Raw genomic sequence first — 13,121 nt, 5'->3', positions numbered from 1 at the left:
GAAATCACACACTTACAAGTATTTATCTCTAACCTCTCGGGCTGCAACTCAAGATGCTCCTCGGATTAAGATGATCAAATCCTAATAGCGGTACCGCTCAATTATAAAGAAAAATTAGGGCAACAAAGATACAAGAATAAAATTTCTAAACTGCTATTAATGAAACAACAATCAATATTTCATCTATCCGCAACCAACTCAACATAAGGCGTTAATTAGGCTCCACAACTTAACAATTATACTTGCTTAATATATCCGCCGACACGAATATAAGAAAATAGAAGTGAACTACCTAGTTGATAAGTCTTCCAAGAAGAGAAGATAACGAAGAGAAGGTAGCTATTGGCATGACTCTTGGAAGCCTAAAAACAACTCTTCCCGTGCAAGAGGCTACCTCTAGTGTGTATTTGATTAACTTCGTCTTTGAAAGAGCTCACCGAGTGAAACTACAAAATAAAGGTTCTCCAATAAAGAATTTTTTTATTTTAAAAATAAGAGACATTAAATATTTATTTGATAAATATAGCCTTATTATATAAAAAAAATTCATCATATCTCAAATGGTTATCATAATAGATAACCCAATTTAAAAATACTCCATACATCGTATATTAGACCCAATAACATGTCGTATACAAATAGGCTAATCCGTTTTATGTACCGTTAGTGAAGACAATATGTAATTGGTTTACAAGGAATAAAGAGGAAAAATCAACTCGAAGGATTTATGGCATCCATTTTCAACTGTTTCAATACCAATATCCAAAACAAGCAAGAGGATTTTGGCAACCTGGCAAGGATCGAAAAACTTGCTATTTTTCAGAACATAACGATTTAGCCCCTTTAGAACTGAAGCTATAACTCTTCAGCATAATGAACTCACACTTCGGTATGTTTTTAAGATATGTTAAAATTTAATCTTTTTTCTAGCGCTCTTTATACGAAGATCTCGACATCTTTGTGAAGGAATAACGTCAAGCAACAAGCTAGATTGTTGGAGGTGGCATTAGCAACATAATGAGTTCGTGAGTGCTGTCGTGGTGTTGCATAAGTATGAAAAGGTGTAAATCCTATATTGGTTGGTTGGATTGATACTAGTTGAAATGATGGACATCGCTTAGCCGAGTGACCTTGGATGCCATAAATCTGACAAAACCCAAGATACAGACGAGATCGAGGCCGGTTGGTGTAAGTTGAAACACCTAAGTTGATAGTCATGGTTGGTCAGTCAAGGTTGTTAGGCGACTAACACCAGCTTGCATGACCAGACATAGTGATTGATCTGACCGAGTCGACGTGCATAAGATAGGTAAGTCAAAGACAGTGAGTTTTTTTTTCTCACGCATGTGAAATTCACATTTGTCGTTCACTTAAGGACGCGCGTGCTTCGTCTTCAACTTCAAGTGCATGTCGTCTTCAACCTCCCGTGACAGAGTTAGGAGTTGAGGGAATGAAGGTGGCACGCTCGGGAAGGAGGTGATGACGATGTCGAGTGACGGGAGATGGCGCTCGACAATTTTAACAAGCCGAAGGGCATGAGCTCGATGATTTTAACAAGCCGAAGGGCATGAGAGGTTTGCTTGTGGTTTTCATTGATCTCATTGAAGACGGAGCGATCGATTTTGGGTATGACAAGATCGTCAATGTAGCGTGGATCAAAGGCGTCACATGAGTAGAGGAGAAAGGAAAGAGGAAGAGATGGTAGGGATTTCACTGGCAGAAAGGCAGATGAAGCGATTTTGAAGAATTGTTTTTTTTGGAGAAGAAGGCAAAAGAATCAAATGGTTGCAAACTATACGATAGTTGTTTAGGTGTAGGAATGGCTAAATTTAGGTGGAAAGATATGCTACGACTAACTATTGGGAAACCAGGAATTTTTAGGGGAGAGAAAAATGGGGAAAAAAAGGGGGTGTAGTTTGCTGACGAGACATTATTAAGATTTCCACCTCCGCTGCCACGTCAGAGTTAAAATTTTACCTGTGACGTTGCATGTGCATCTAGCAAACTCATAATTAAATTTAACACAGACCGTTTTTTATGTATCACAACTCTTAGCGGAACGACAATTCCTCCCGAAAGAGGTCTTCTTCGCGGAGAAGACTCTTCGATGAAGGCATCTATTAACATCAGCGTTGTGGACATCGTATAGTTGCGGTAGCGAGGAGGGTCGATCATTCAGAAGCCGACTGCAACGGCGACGGTAGAGAATTACGGTGAGTAAGCGTTTTATGATACTAAGATCTCTTCTCCTGTATGTCCCGATTATGCTGGTCCACCTCTTATTGGAAATTTCGTCGTTGTGCTTTCATTTTTTCTTTGTTGCTCCAAGAATTTCAATCAATTCGTTACCTGTAAAGATGTGTCTTTTGATTTTTTATTGTTTTGTTTCATTCCTCTAAAAAGGGCGTTTTTCCGGTTTCAAACGTCTGATCGTGCTGTGTTTCCTCTTATCGAATTCAATGCTTCATGAAGTACAGTTGGGCGATCTTTAACTATCTGCTCTGGATTTCTATCCTTTAACGCATAGAGATGTGGTCCTGGAATACTCTTTTTTGGGTTTTCCTTTCTGCTTCAGATTCCCCTTAAAATCCTAATATACATCCTTTTCTCTTCTGTTTGAGAACATATTTGCCTATCTCGCGGCAAGTATTTCACCTATCGTTTAACTTGCTTTCTTTTATTTGAGAACTGAAGTTCCAACTTTACTAGACTTCTCTCCTTAGAACATTGGAAACTTTCCAAGCCAGATAGTGAACTGAAGTGGCAACTTTACTAGATTTTTCTGCCTCTTTGCCATTTTTATCCATTGGAGGAAAAAATTCTCCAAAACCACGCACTGGTAAAACTTTTGAGCTTCACACACAATGTCCATATGAAAACTTATAATGTCTGCCCAACCTATAATCTCCATATGAAAACCTATAATGTCTGCCCAACTCACTCTTCTCTTCACACACACCCTTCCCCCACACCCACACACCCACTCACCCACCCCAGCTGATACCCCCTTGTGAGATTTGAATCTAAGACCTTACACTGCATGTTATAATTAACAACAAGTTCTTCCAATCCTACGGGAGTCATATCTACTTGGGAGTGGAATCTTGCCATCAACCTGTTGACAAAGTGATAAATATGTCATTTGATAGTTGAGTGGAATTACTATGATATGATTGTTGAAGTAAAGAGATTATCCCTTTTCTTTTTCTTGAAGAAGCTGAAATTTTATTCCAAAGGCCAAAGGCTGTGGAGAGCATAATTTAAATCGGGGGGACCCAAAATAATGAGAGATTGAATGGTCACCCCTCCTAAGCTAAAGAGTCAGCTTGATGATTAGCTGATGATGGAAACATGATTCCAAGTACAATTAAAATATGAAACAATATCCATAATGTCTTGAATGGTTATAATTATTATACGTACTTTCAATAGTAAACTTCCCAATTGTTTCCAGCTGTGACACTGGATGGTTTGAGAGGTTATATTGCTGAAAATTCACTGCCAGTAGCCTCACCTAGATCCAAAGTATCCAAGATGTGAGTTTTGTTCTATCTCCTTTTCCCTTCTATCAGTAATGAGTCTAAATTTTTTGTTTATTGGATCCATCCATGTTCTAAACAATTCCTTTAAAGTTTTATCTTGAGAACACCATCTATCTTGCCATAATACAGTGTGCATCCCATTGCAAATCACCATCCTCCTAAGTTAATAGTTGACACTTCCTTTTTCATACTCTTCCATCTTCCATGCTACTGAAGTGTTTCGTTTATTTTCTCCACAATTTCTTATTATCCTAAATCATAGACTTTGCCTGTCGTAAAATATTAATCATAGAAGTACTTTTAAAATTTTTTCTGTACCTCTTATCCCCAGATCCCTCTCCTCGTATGGTCTACAGATTGCTTTCCAGCTCATCAGATGCATTTTCTTTTATCTTTGTCTGGACTTAAAAAAATTCTACATAATTTATCTACTTTCTGATAATGCTTTAGCCAAGCATCTGAAACAACTTGTGGGTAAAGGTATTGGTGGTAATACCAATTTGATTAGTGTGAGCCTTCCCGCTATCGGTAGGAATTTACTTTTACACTCATTTAGTTTGTTTTCTATTTTTCCGTCATGCTTTGGTATTTGGACTGTAATCTTCCTAGTTGGTATATGAATCCTGTTAGACCTCCGTAGGCACTCTTTTGTCTTGTATTTCAGAATATTTTTAGTTTCTCTTGTTTCTGCTCTGTTTTCATTGCAGAGTAAGATATTTCTGTCTTTTCTCTGCTTAGTTTTTGACCTGCTTCATCTTCCCATGAGTCGATGATTTCTACTTTGTTTTTTAAAAAAAAGGCGAGTTTCATTCCAAAGCAACAGCAAGAGGAACATAGTCATCCCACATGATTTCTATTTTCTTGTTTCTCTGCTTGTTTTTCCTTTTTGTTATCACATCTATTAATGCTGTGTATGGCTTTGCTCTTGGTTACCCTAGTATGAAAATATCTTGAGTTTTCATCACACATTAAAAACATAGTCTTGCTTTTTCAAAAACTGGTCAATTTGTGTCATTTTTATCAATTTGTAATGCTCTTTTATAAGTTCTTTATCTGTTTCATCTAGTTTCTATTTTATGGATTTCTCATTATTTGGTCTGTAGTGCTCTTGATCCCTTTTTTCAAACTTTCCATTTTAATGTCTATGTTCCATTTTTTTGACATCGTTTTCACTTTCTCTAATTTCTCCATGATCATTGCTTATGTTGTAAATGCCATATGAGTTTGAGACACTGTTCCAAGCTCCTAAAAAAGTCTCCTAAAAATTATAGGGTTTCATCTGTATTGCTTCAAATCTACCTATTTTGTTATAATCAAAATTTGTTCTTGGGAGGGCTAGTAGTTCAGCATTGAGACGATTTGTTATCCAGCTAGGGGCATCTAGTACCTTATCCAGCTTCCCCACTCTCACCTATGAACCCCAACTTCCATTTGTCCATGAGAATTTATTCTGAATCACACCTATATCCACTAGGCCTATTTTCTGTACTGAGTTTTAAATTCTTTTAAATACCTATGTCCTTTCTTTCCTTTTCCTTTTTTTTCTCTTGTGTACTAAAAATTGCATTGAAATCTCGAATGTGTGCCTGTGGGCTCTTTGCATTTTATTTCTATTATAGTTTAACTAAATTATTTTTTCTGCTGTACTCAATTTAAAAATCAGTATATTATGCTAAAAAATCCTTGACATTTCAAAATAAAAAATGTTAAAAAAATCCTTTACTTCTACTAAATCTATTAAATTTTTTATGGGTCTTAAGGTTTTATGGTTCTTGGTGTTTTAGAGATTGTGAATATTTTATACCCCTCAGTGGGTGGCTTTGGCCATCATCAATCTTATAATTCTTGGAAAGAAGTTCCATGCAGTAGTATCTCTATCCTTGGCTTCCTAAGCTTATTAGAATTCTGGTACTTATTTCATTTATTTGTTATGTTTTAATAGTTTTATTTCTCAGAAATTCTCTTCTCAGTGCTCTTATTTCATTTAGTTGCTGTATTCTTAAATTTTTAGGTGTTAGTATGTTTCTTGTACAGTCTTTTTTGTTGTACTTATAATTTGTCCAGGACAAATTTGATTGACAAATCTAGTGACCGATTTTTAAAAAAGTTACTCAATTGTGTTATTGATCCAAGTCAACTTGGCCAAGTTAGTGTAATTTGAACTGAGTTTGAGATCTATGCTTGCTGTTTGAGCTTGTGAAAACTCACCCTGTATGTTTGTTTTCATTGGCATGGAAATACTCAGAAGAATATATGCAAGAATTTCGTTGTCTGAACTGAGTTTGAGATCTATGCTTGCTGTTTGAGCTTGTGAAAACTCACCCTGTATGTTTGTTTTCATTGGCATGGAAATACTCAGAAGAATATATGCAAGAATTTCGTTGTCCGGCTTTTTTCCCTTTTAAGAACAAAAAAGAGAGAATCTAGTTGGAGCAACTATGGGCAATCTGTTTGTCAAGAAACCAAAAATCACTGAAGTAGACCGTGCGATTCTGTCTCTTAAAACTCAGCGGCGTAAGCTTGGTCAATACCAGCAGCAGGTTTGGTTCATTCTTTTAATTCTTCTTTTATCTTTCCTTAACATATACAATCAATGAGACATTGTCTGCTCATTCATTAACGTTTGTGAAGCTGTATCTGAATAATTTTTTCATGGATTACTTATTGAATTTTATTATTATTTAGAGCACATTAACGAAAGAAAAGGGTATATTGTTTAGCAGAAAATTGATAAATTCATACTTTAGATTGTTGCGACATTGGTAAAAGTTATCTGTTCCCTCGTATTTAGCGAATAGTGCTTCAAATGATTTGTTTTTCTTCATCAAATTTGTTATTGTCAGCTTTGCTATAATCAAGGTCTTAGTGGAGTGCTCAAGAAACATTAGCAGAACTCCTGTGGGCAGTAAAAATCCTAATTCTTTATAAAAAAAGTGAGAATCCTAATTCATTATTGATGTCTTAACTGTCATTGTTGAGTTGAAAGAAAATTTTCAATTGCATGGAAGATGCCTCAATATGGTCAAGAGTAAAATATGTAAGCCTATACTTCCTTTTTTCTCTCCTGGTTTCATAGGCGTGAGGGGCTAAATTACCCATAATGGTTACATATTGCCCTAACTAAAGATAATTGGTGAATGAAGACAAAGAAACTGCTAGTAAAGAGATGGCAAGAGAAATAATTGTACTATTTGACCATCTATGTCTTAGTTGATGTTGTTATTCTATTGCTTGCTCCATTCAACATGACATTGCATAAACTAGTCAGGCAACCAGTTAGCTGCTTAGGTGCTTATAGTGATTATGCATCAAATGTTTCTCATGTGGATTGAGATGTGATATGGAGTTTGTTTATGCCAAAGCAGGTCAAGTTTGTGAAGCCAACGGAGGCTTTCTCCTTCTCCTTCTCCTTCTTCTTCTTCTTCTTCTTCTTCTTCTTCTTCTTCTTCTTCTTCTTCTTCTTTTAAAGTTCTTTTGGCAACTTTTGTGGCTCTTCCATTTATTGCCACTTAAGTTAAAAAATAAAAAGGAAAAATACACTAAGACAGTGGGTATGAAGAGCCTATTGGTTGGAAGCAGATCTAGTGGGTATGTGTAACATGATCAGAAAAGCTAATTAGAGTTGAGTAGTAATTTTACCTGCTTGTTTTAATTTGGGCTCCACTTGAAGCCACATTTCCTCTTCAGATGAGCTAACATAACTATTTTATTGACTTGTTCATCAATTGGTAGGGATGAGGTTCTATTAGAGTGCAGTTTTGAGTAACTACATCTAATTTTGTGTAAAAGAAAACTTCAAAATAAATGTCAAAATGTAATTTTTAGTGGAGGTAGCAGGGTTTGCTTTTAGAGTAAAATCTAGAAGATACAGCAAAATTCTGCCATCCATTTCCCGAACTCTCTCTATAAGCATCCCTCATTAAGTAGTCGAAATCTTCTGATTGAAGATGTGGAAGTGGAAAGTGCTCCATCTTAATCAATGGAAGATTGGAATTGTTGGGTGAATGGAAATGGAACATGAAGGTTCACCTCTGTGTTTTTTCAAAGTTAGGTAGATGTAGGGTCAGTAATTTCTGAATTATTCATGTGAAGGCAAGAGGAAGAAGGACAAGATATTTTGAGAAGGGATAGGATGAGAAGTGGCACAATCAGGCTAATTCTGCTGCTGGACCATCAGGGTCCTGATTCTTGTTAACTTGCAGAAAGCCAGTCTTGAAGCAACCAAATATGCACAACTTAAAAAGTGACTTTCCAAAAAAAATGAGCTGCTGTCTTTTCAGTCTGTCTCTTTCGTTTTCTGCTTCGTTTTTTCATAAATCTTAAATTGTTTGAGATGGCTTAGTATGTCCTCATAATTTTCAGCAATTTTTTGATCATTAGTGTTACGTACTATGTCATTTGAGAGGAGTCTAAAAATTTCTATTGTGCCTACACGAGCTGCTCATGTACAGAAGTATTTTCAGCGGTCGTTCATGATAGTTCATAGTGCTTGTCCAAAAAACAAATTGAGTTCATAGTGTAAAAAAAAAAGTTGATTGTGTTAACTGCATATATGAGGAGTCAAAAACCTTGGTGGATGTCGTTGCATTGATACTTTAAATTCTTTTGCATGGACACTCTAGCTCGATAAGGTTATTGAAGCAGAGAAGCAGGCAGCAAGAGATTTAATTCGAGATAAGAAGAAAGACAGGGCTCTACTTGCATTGAAGAAGAAGAAGACACAGGAAGAATTACTGAAGCAAGTTGATTCTTGGCTCATCAATGTTGAGCAACAAGTATGTGTTTCTATAGCAACTTGGAAATATTAATTTTATTTGCATTTATTCCATTTTTTCTCTATAGGAAGTGTTGTTTTTTGTCTTTTAACCTTTATCTCTCTGTTTCTTTTCTTAATTGGTGTTAACATCATAAATTCATTTAGTTGGCAGATATTGAGCTGTCAAGCAAGCAGAAAGCTGTATTTGAGAGCCTAAAAGCAGGCAATGAAGCTATGAAAGCGATACAAAGTGAAATCAAATTGGAAGATGTGCAAAGGCTGATGGATGAAACAGAGGAGGCAAAAGCATATCAAGATGTAAGTCTTTCAGTCTTATTTAATTCATTGAAATATTGATTTTAGTCACCATGACATTCTATAGCATATTTGTGGATATGGGTATCAATGTTGACAGACCCCAATAAAGTTTTATAAAGCTCTAATCCTTATGATTGTTTGTGTTGTTCCTGTATTTTTCTAAGAATAGTTATGTTGAATTTCTGGAAAAGAGCAAAATTTCACTGACTTGTTCTAATTTAAGTATAATGGGCCTCTATTTGTAATAAAGGAAACTAGTTGAGTCCCATTACAATTAAACTATCCTTGTCCCAGTTATACCCAAAGTTAAACACTAAAAGATAAGTCCCAGAACAATTGAATAATTGAACATAAATAGAAGATTAACATAACTAAAACATCTTTAATTAAGACTCTTTTGTGAGACCTCCTCCTATGAGACCCCCATAAGACTCCACCATATTAATTTTGGCTCTGTGAGATTTCTTGCTATGAGAGTCATGTAAGACTCTTCCATATTTTCTCTTCAACAAGTCATATTCATGTATTTTTCCTCAAGAATTTTGAACAAAGCCTTTGATGATGATAGTGGAAGCTCTTGATCTTTTTCAACATGCCAAAACTTGGTTACAAACTGTGTGGCTCATTTTGCATGGCCCAGGAGCTGGAAAGGTTAGGGCATAATATGAGCATTGGACCATAAGTATATTATTCTTTTGATTGGCTTTGTTTGGAAATGTAAATATAACAGAAGACTAATAATGAGCTTCCTTATTGTATGTTTTGTGCTACTGGTTTTCCCTGAAATGTATTTGTTTCCTATCTTTTGGCTTTTCTATTTGCTTATTATACTCATTGCTGATGTTCACAATCACATCTGTTGTTGAAGGAAATTAATGCAATCTTGGGGGAGAAGCTATCTGCAGAAGATGAAGAAGAAGTTTTGGCAGAATTTGAAGACCTGGAAACCGAGGTACTGAGTGTGTGTACTTTTGTCTTCCATGATGCCTTTCAGTTTTTTATTTTTTAATTGATCAAAAAAATTCTATTTCCACTTTTTGGACTGGGGGGGATCTCTAAGTTTCTGCTTTTGCTATTGAGATGTCATCACTGTATGCTAAGCTTCATTTCTGTTGTTTCTGTGTAAGAAAATGATTGCCTTTCTTGTCTTTTTGTGTAGATCACTCTTCAAGATTTACCCCAAGCTTCTGTGAATTCTAAAGTCACCGAATCATTGGAGAAGGCTGAGATACTTGAGGATGATGAGGCTAGTGAAAATTTGGTGCTTCCTGATGTGCCTACAAATAAGCCGGTTGTCCACACTGCTGATTCATATGAAGTGAAAGATGCTTCTCAAGCGCATAGTAGAGAAAAAGGTACATGTGAACCCCTTATGAGCTTTGATTGAAACCCATACTAATGGACATATTGAGGGTTTGATGATATAGGATGATCTCTTTCCAACCTTTCACCCTTCGAGTCTTCCTCAGATTAAATTGTTAATGAAGCAGTATGAGCTGTCTAGATCAATGTATAACAGATGGTCCAGAGGAGCCAGTTACTGGCCTGATAGGGACCCCCCAGAGGCTAGAGCAGATCAATTAGCATTGGGGGAGTCTAACACACCTGGAAAACCTGAAAGGTGTATCAGTTCAACCATGATTTGCTGCCCCATCCCACCCCTTACATTATTACTGAGCACAAAACAGGCACATTGAAAAGCTTTGGACCCTTATTTAACTGAAATTGTGAGTTTTTAATTCCATAGGGCTTGAAAGGTGCTTGTATCAAAGTTTTTTCAAAATTAAATTATATGACAGTTCTTGTACATTAAATGGTACTAAAAAATTCGTAAGACTTATAATGGTATATCAAGAGTTTGACTTTTTTAAAAGTATTTATATGTTTTCACTTTTCAAAGCTAGTATGGTTTTAACCAAAAAAAAAGAAAAGAAAGAAACAGAAAAACTCTTGTGGGGTTAAATAGCACCTACATGGTTCATTCTTAGTTCTCTTATGATCGTTGAAGACCACCAACAATTTCCATGTTCTTCTTAATGGATTTTGTATTCTTAACATCATAAGTTGTAGTTTAAATAATTGCAAAAAATAAAATATGATCATTAAATTCAGATACACCTTTAGCAGATCCCAAACTAATTCAATCTGAATTTTCTAATTTTATGTGAAACTTTCTTTTTATAATGTGTATCATAATCATCCCCTGGCTGTAAGTAAATGAAGTTTAAATCATAACGTGCTCAACTTATTTCTTGGTGATCGTTGTGTGTATTAAAAGCTTGTGTTTTTTGCGTTCTATTGTTGTTGCTCTTACAGTAAATTTGAATTAAATGACAAAAGTTAGACGATTGATGGCAGATTTTGATATTGTTTGAGTACTGTGTCACATCTCTAGCTAATTCTCTAATTTGCGGGAGTTTCACATTGATCTTGGGTTGAGAAAGATCCTGTGCCTTTAGTCCTGATTGGATTTTATTGCAAAATCTGCTTATGTGGCCATGATCATTTGAATTATGATAAACTTTTTGTTGATGGTTTGGATGCAGTAGTAAAATGGAGCTGTCTTTTATCATTTTGCTGATTTAGGTATTAACATCCAATTTTTTGCAGTTTTGGAAGAACCATTACCTGCTTGATTAAGAGAGGATTGAGACCCAAAACTGTAAGATTTTGTATATTTTTTTATATTTTTATAATGTTGATTATGCATGCAGACTATACCCCTGTTCATTTGGGGTTTGAGCCCAAAATCTCGCACTAGAAACAAATCCCACCCGGTGGCCATTGAGTCATTGGCTTCTGCCACACTATTTTAATATGAACTATGGATCAAATATTCAAATAGCTATGAGCTCTTAACTGCTTTGCGTTTTACATTGTACTCAGATCATTTTCGGTTGCGTCTTCTGGCATAAAGGCAGGTTGGTTTTGGTTGCTCGACTTGTGGTTAGACTTATATACCTGTAAAATTTAAATTTCTTGACCCATCTGGACCCGTTTGTCTACTCGTTATTTTCTCTAGAACTAAAACCATTGTCAGTGTAGCTCATTGTATTATAAATTGTACAGCTTGGCTGGATTTCCTCACGAGAGATACGTCCCAATTGTAGATTACAACTTTTTCATTGCTGACCCTTTTTTGTTTTTTGGCTATTAGAACATATATATTTTAGTTTTTATGTTATAGACATACTCAATTGAGCTCTCCTTAACTCGAATTGCCCAAGTTTTTAAGTTTCTATTTTTATTCCAGAAAAAAAAAATAGAATAAAACTATTGGTTTCAGCTGCATGTCAGCTGCATGCATCCAAGCCTCCTAACTTGTTTTTGCCTACACGCAACAACTGACCCAAACTTGAGAGGCAGTTCATCCAAAATCCTGACCAATGCATCTTCCTCAACTCCCTCTGCTCCAGTATCTCCAAAAACTGCTTTTCCATCTTCACAAAGAAGGTAATTGAGCAACGTAAGTGAGACATTAGCTTATTTTTAACAATATATTTATAAAAAATTGAGGAACATAATAAATAGAAGATAACGAAACAGACTGATGGAATAGATGATGTATTGACAGTGATAGAAGAGTAGGATGGAGTAGATGCATTAGATTAAGAAAGAAATTAAATTAGTTTTTAAATTAAATTATATAATAAATTAGGATAATAGATTGATTTGTCATGATTTCCTAAAATCAAGAGAAAATATTGATTATTTTGATTTCTTTAATTAAGGAAATTCAAATATTTCATTAAAGAATCAAAGTATTTTTCATTAGCCTATAAATAGGCTTGTATTGATTATAAAAATTTCTTTTGATTCAAAACAATTTATCCCTCTCTTTACGTATGTGGATTAGGCTCCTAGGGCTGAACTAGGTAAAATTGGTTTGTGCATTTTGTTCCTTTAATTTTTAATTTAATATTTTGCATAAAAATTTCTCATGGTATCAGAGTCTGCAGGTTTAATTTTGGCTAGTCTTTGTTTCACACTTAATTTTCACATAATTTGTGTGTTATTTATTCCGTTGTTTTTCATTCAATTTTTTTTTTTTTTGCATTAGATAGATCAGCTTACTATGAGCATTTTGCCTATTGTTTCATCAAAAGCCATTCAACAATGGTTTATAATTTTGTGTTTTTCATTGACAGGTATTGAAAGAGGACTCAAATCCGAGTATTTTACCTCTTGTTTCGTCAAAATACATCAAGAAAATATGGTGCAATTGAGATTTCAAACCCCTGGTTCGTTTTGCATCTAGAGGAAGATGAGGAGCCAACGTGGCTCACACACCCGGTTTTAGAGATTGGCTACAGACCTGATATGATGGTACATGGTCTGCAGTGCTTAACCACATGTCGCGGTTCGGTTTCGACTCGAGGATCCACCACACAATCCAATGGTGCAGTTCTAGATCCGCATTGGAAAACTGATATAGAATCCGCCTAAACACATGGCATCCACTTCAATATCCACATTGCATTCCACTTCTCATACTAATATATATT

General features: G+C 35.4%; 1 protein-coding gene across 2 annotated transcripts; it reads left to right on the top strand.

Moving 5' to 3' along the window:
- Nucleotides 1–2,059: 2,059 nt before the first annotated feature.
- Nucleotides 2,060–11,813, top strand: LOC137953204 (vacuolar protein sorting-associated protein 20 homolog 2-like). 2 transcript variants are annotated; one of them, XM_068800480.1, is made up of 8 exons: nt 2,060–2,213; nt 5,905–6,082; nt 8,165–8,317; nt 8,464–8,616; nt 9,485–9,568; nt 9,776–9,971; nt 11,227–11,278; nt 11,503–11,813. In XM_068800480.1, exons 2-7 carry the CDS (start codon nt 5,981–5,983, stop codon nt 11,250–11,252), a joined length of 714 nt encoding a protein of 237 aa, XP_068656581.1. In that variant the 5' UTR covers nt 2,060–2,213; nt 5,905–5,980; the 3' UTR covers nt 11,253–11,278; nt 11,503–11,813. The 2 variants fall into 2 exon arrangements, with proteins under 2 accessions (XP_068656581.1, XP_068656580.1); XM_068800479.1 differs by having other exon boundaries at nt 5,902–6,082.
- Nucleotides 11,814–13,121: the final 1,308 nt, after the last annotated feature.

Source organism: Aristolochia californica, unplaced genomic scaffold, assembly GCF_029961685.1.
Source record: "Aristolochia californica isolate CCGP_79_NKW_82.1479 unplaced genomic scaffold, dmAriCali1.0.hap1 SCAF_16, whole genome shotgun sequence".
NCBI lineage: Eukaryota > Viridiplantae > Streptophyta > Magnoliopsida > Piperales > Aristolochiaceae > Aristolochia > Aristolochia californica.
The sequence above is the reverse complement of the archived record's forward strand: the minus strand, read 5'-3'. Positions and strand labels throughout refer to the sequence as shown.

Excerpts from the sequence above, each read along its gene's own strand:
- LOC137953204 (XM_068800480.1), top strand. The coding sequence starts at position 5,981 with ATGGGCAATCTGTTTGTCAAGAAACCAAAAATCACTGAAGTAGACCGT. Across the intron at positions 6,083-8,164 it reads TTGGTCAATACCAGCAGCAG|CTCGATAAGGTTATTGAAGC; the intron begins GTTTGGTTCATT and ends TGGACACTCTAG. Across the intron at positions 9,569-9,775 it reads TTGAAGACCTGGAAACCGAG|ATCACTCTTCAAGATTTACC; the intron begins GTACTGAGTGTG and ends CTTTTTGTGTAG.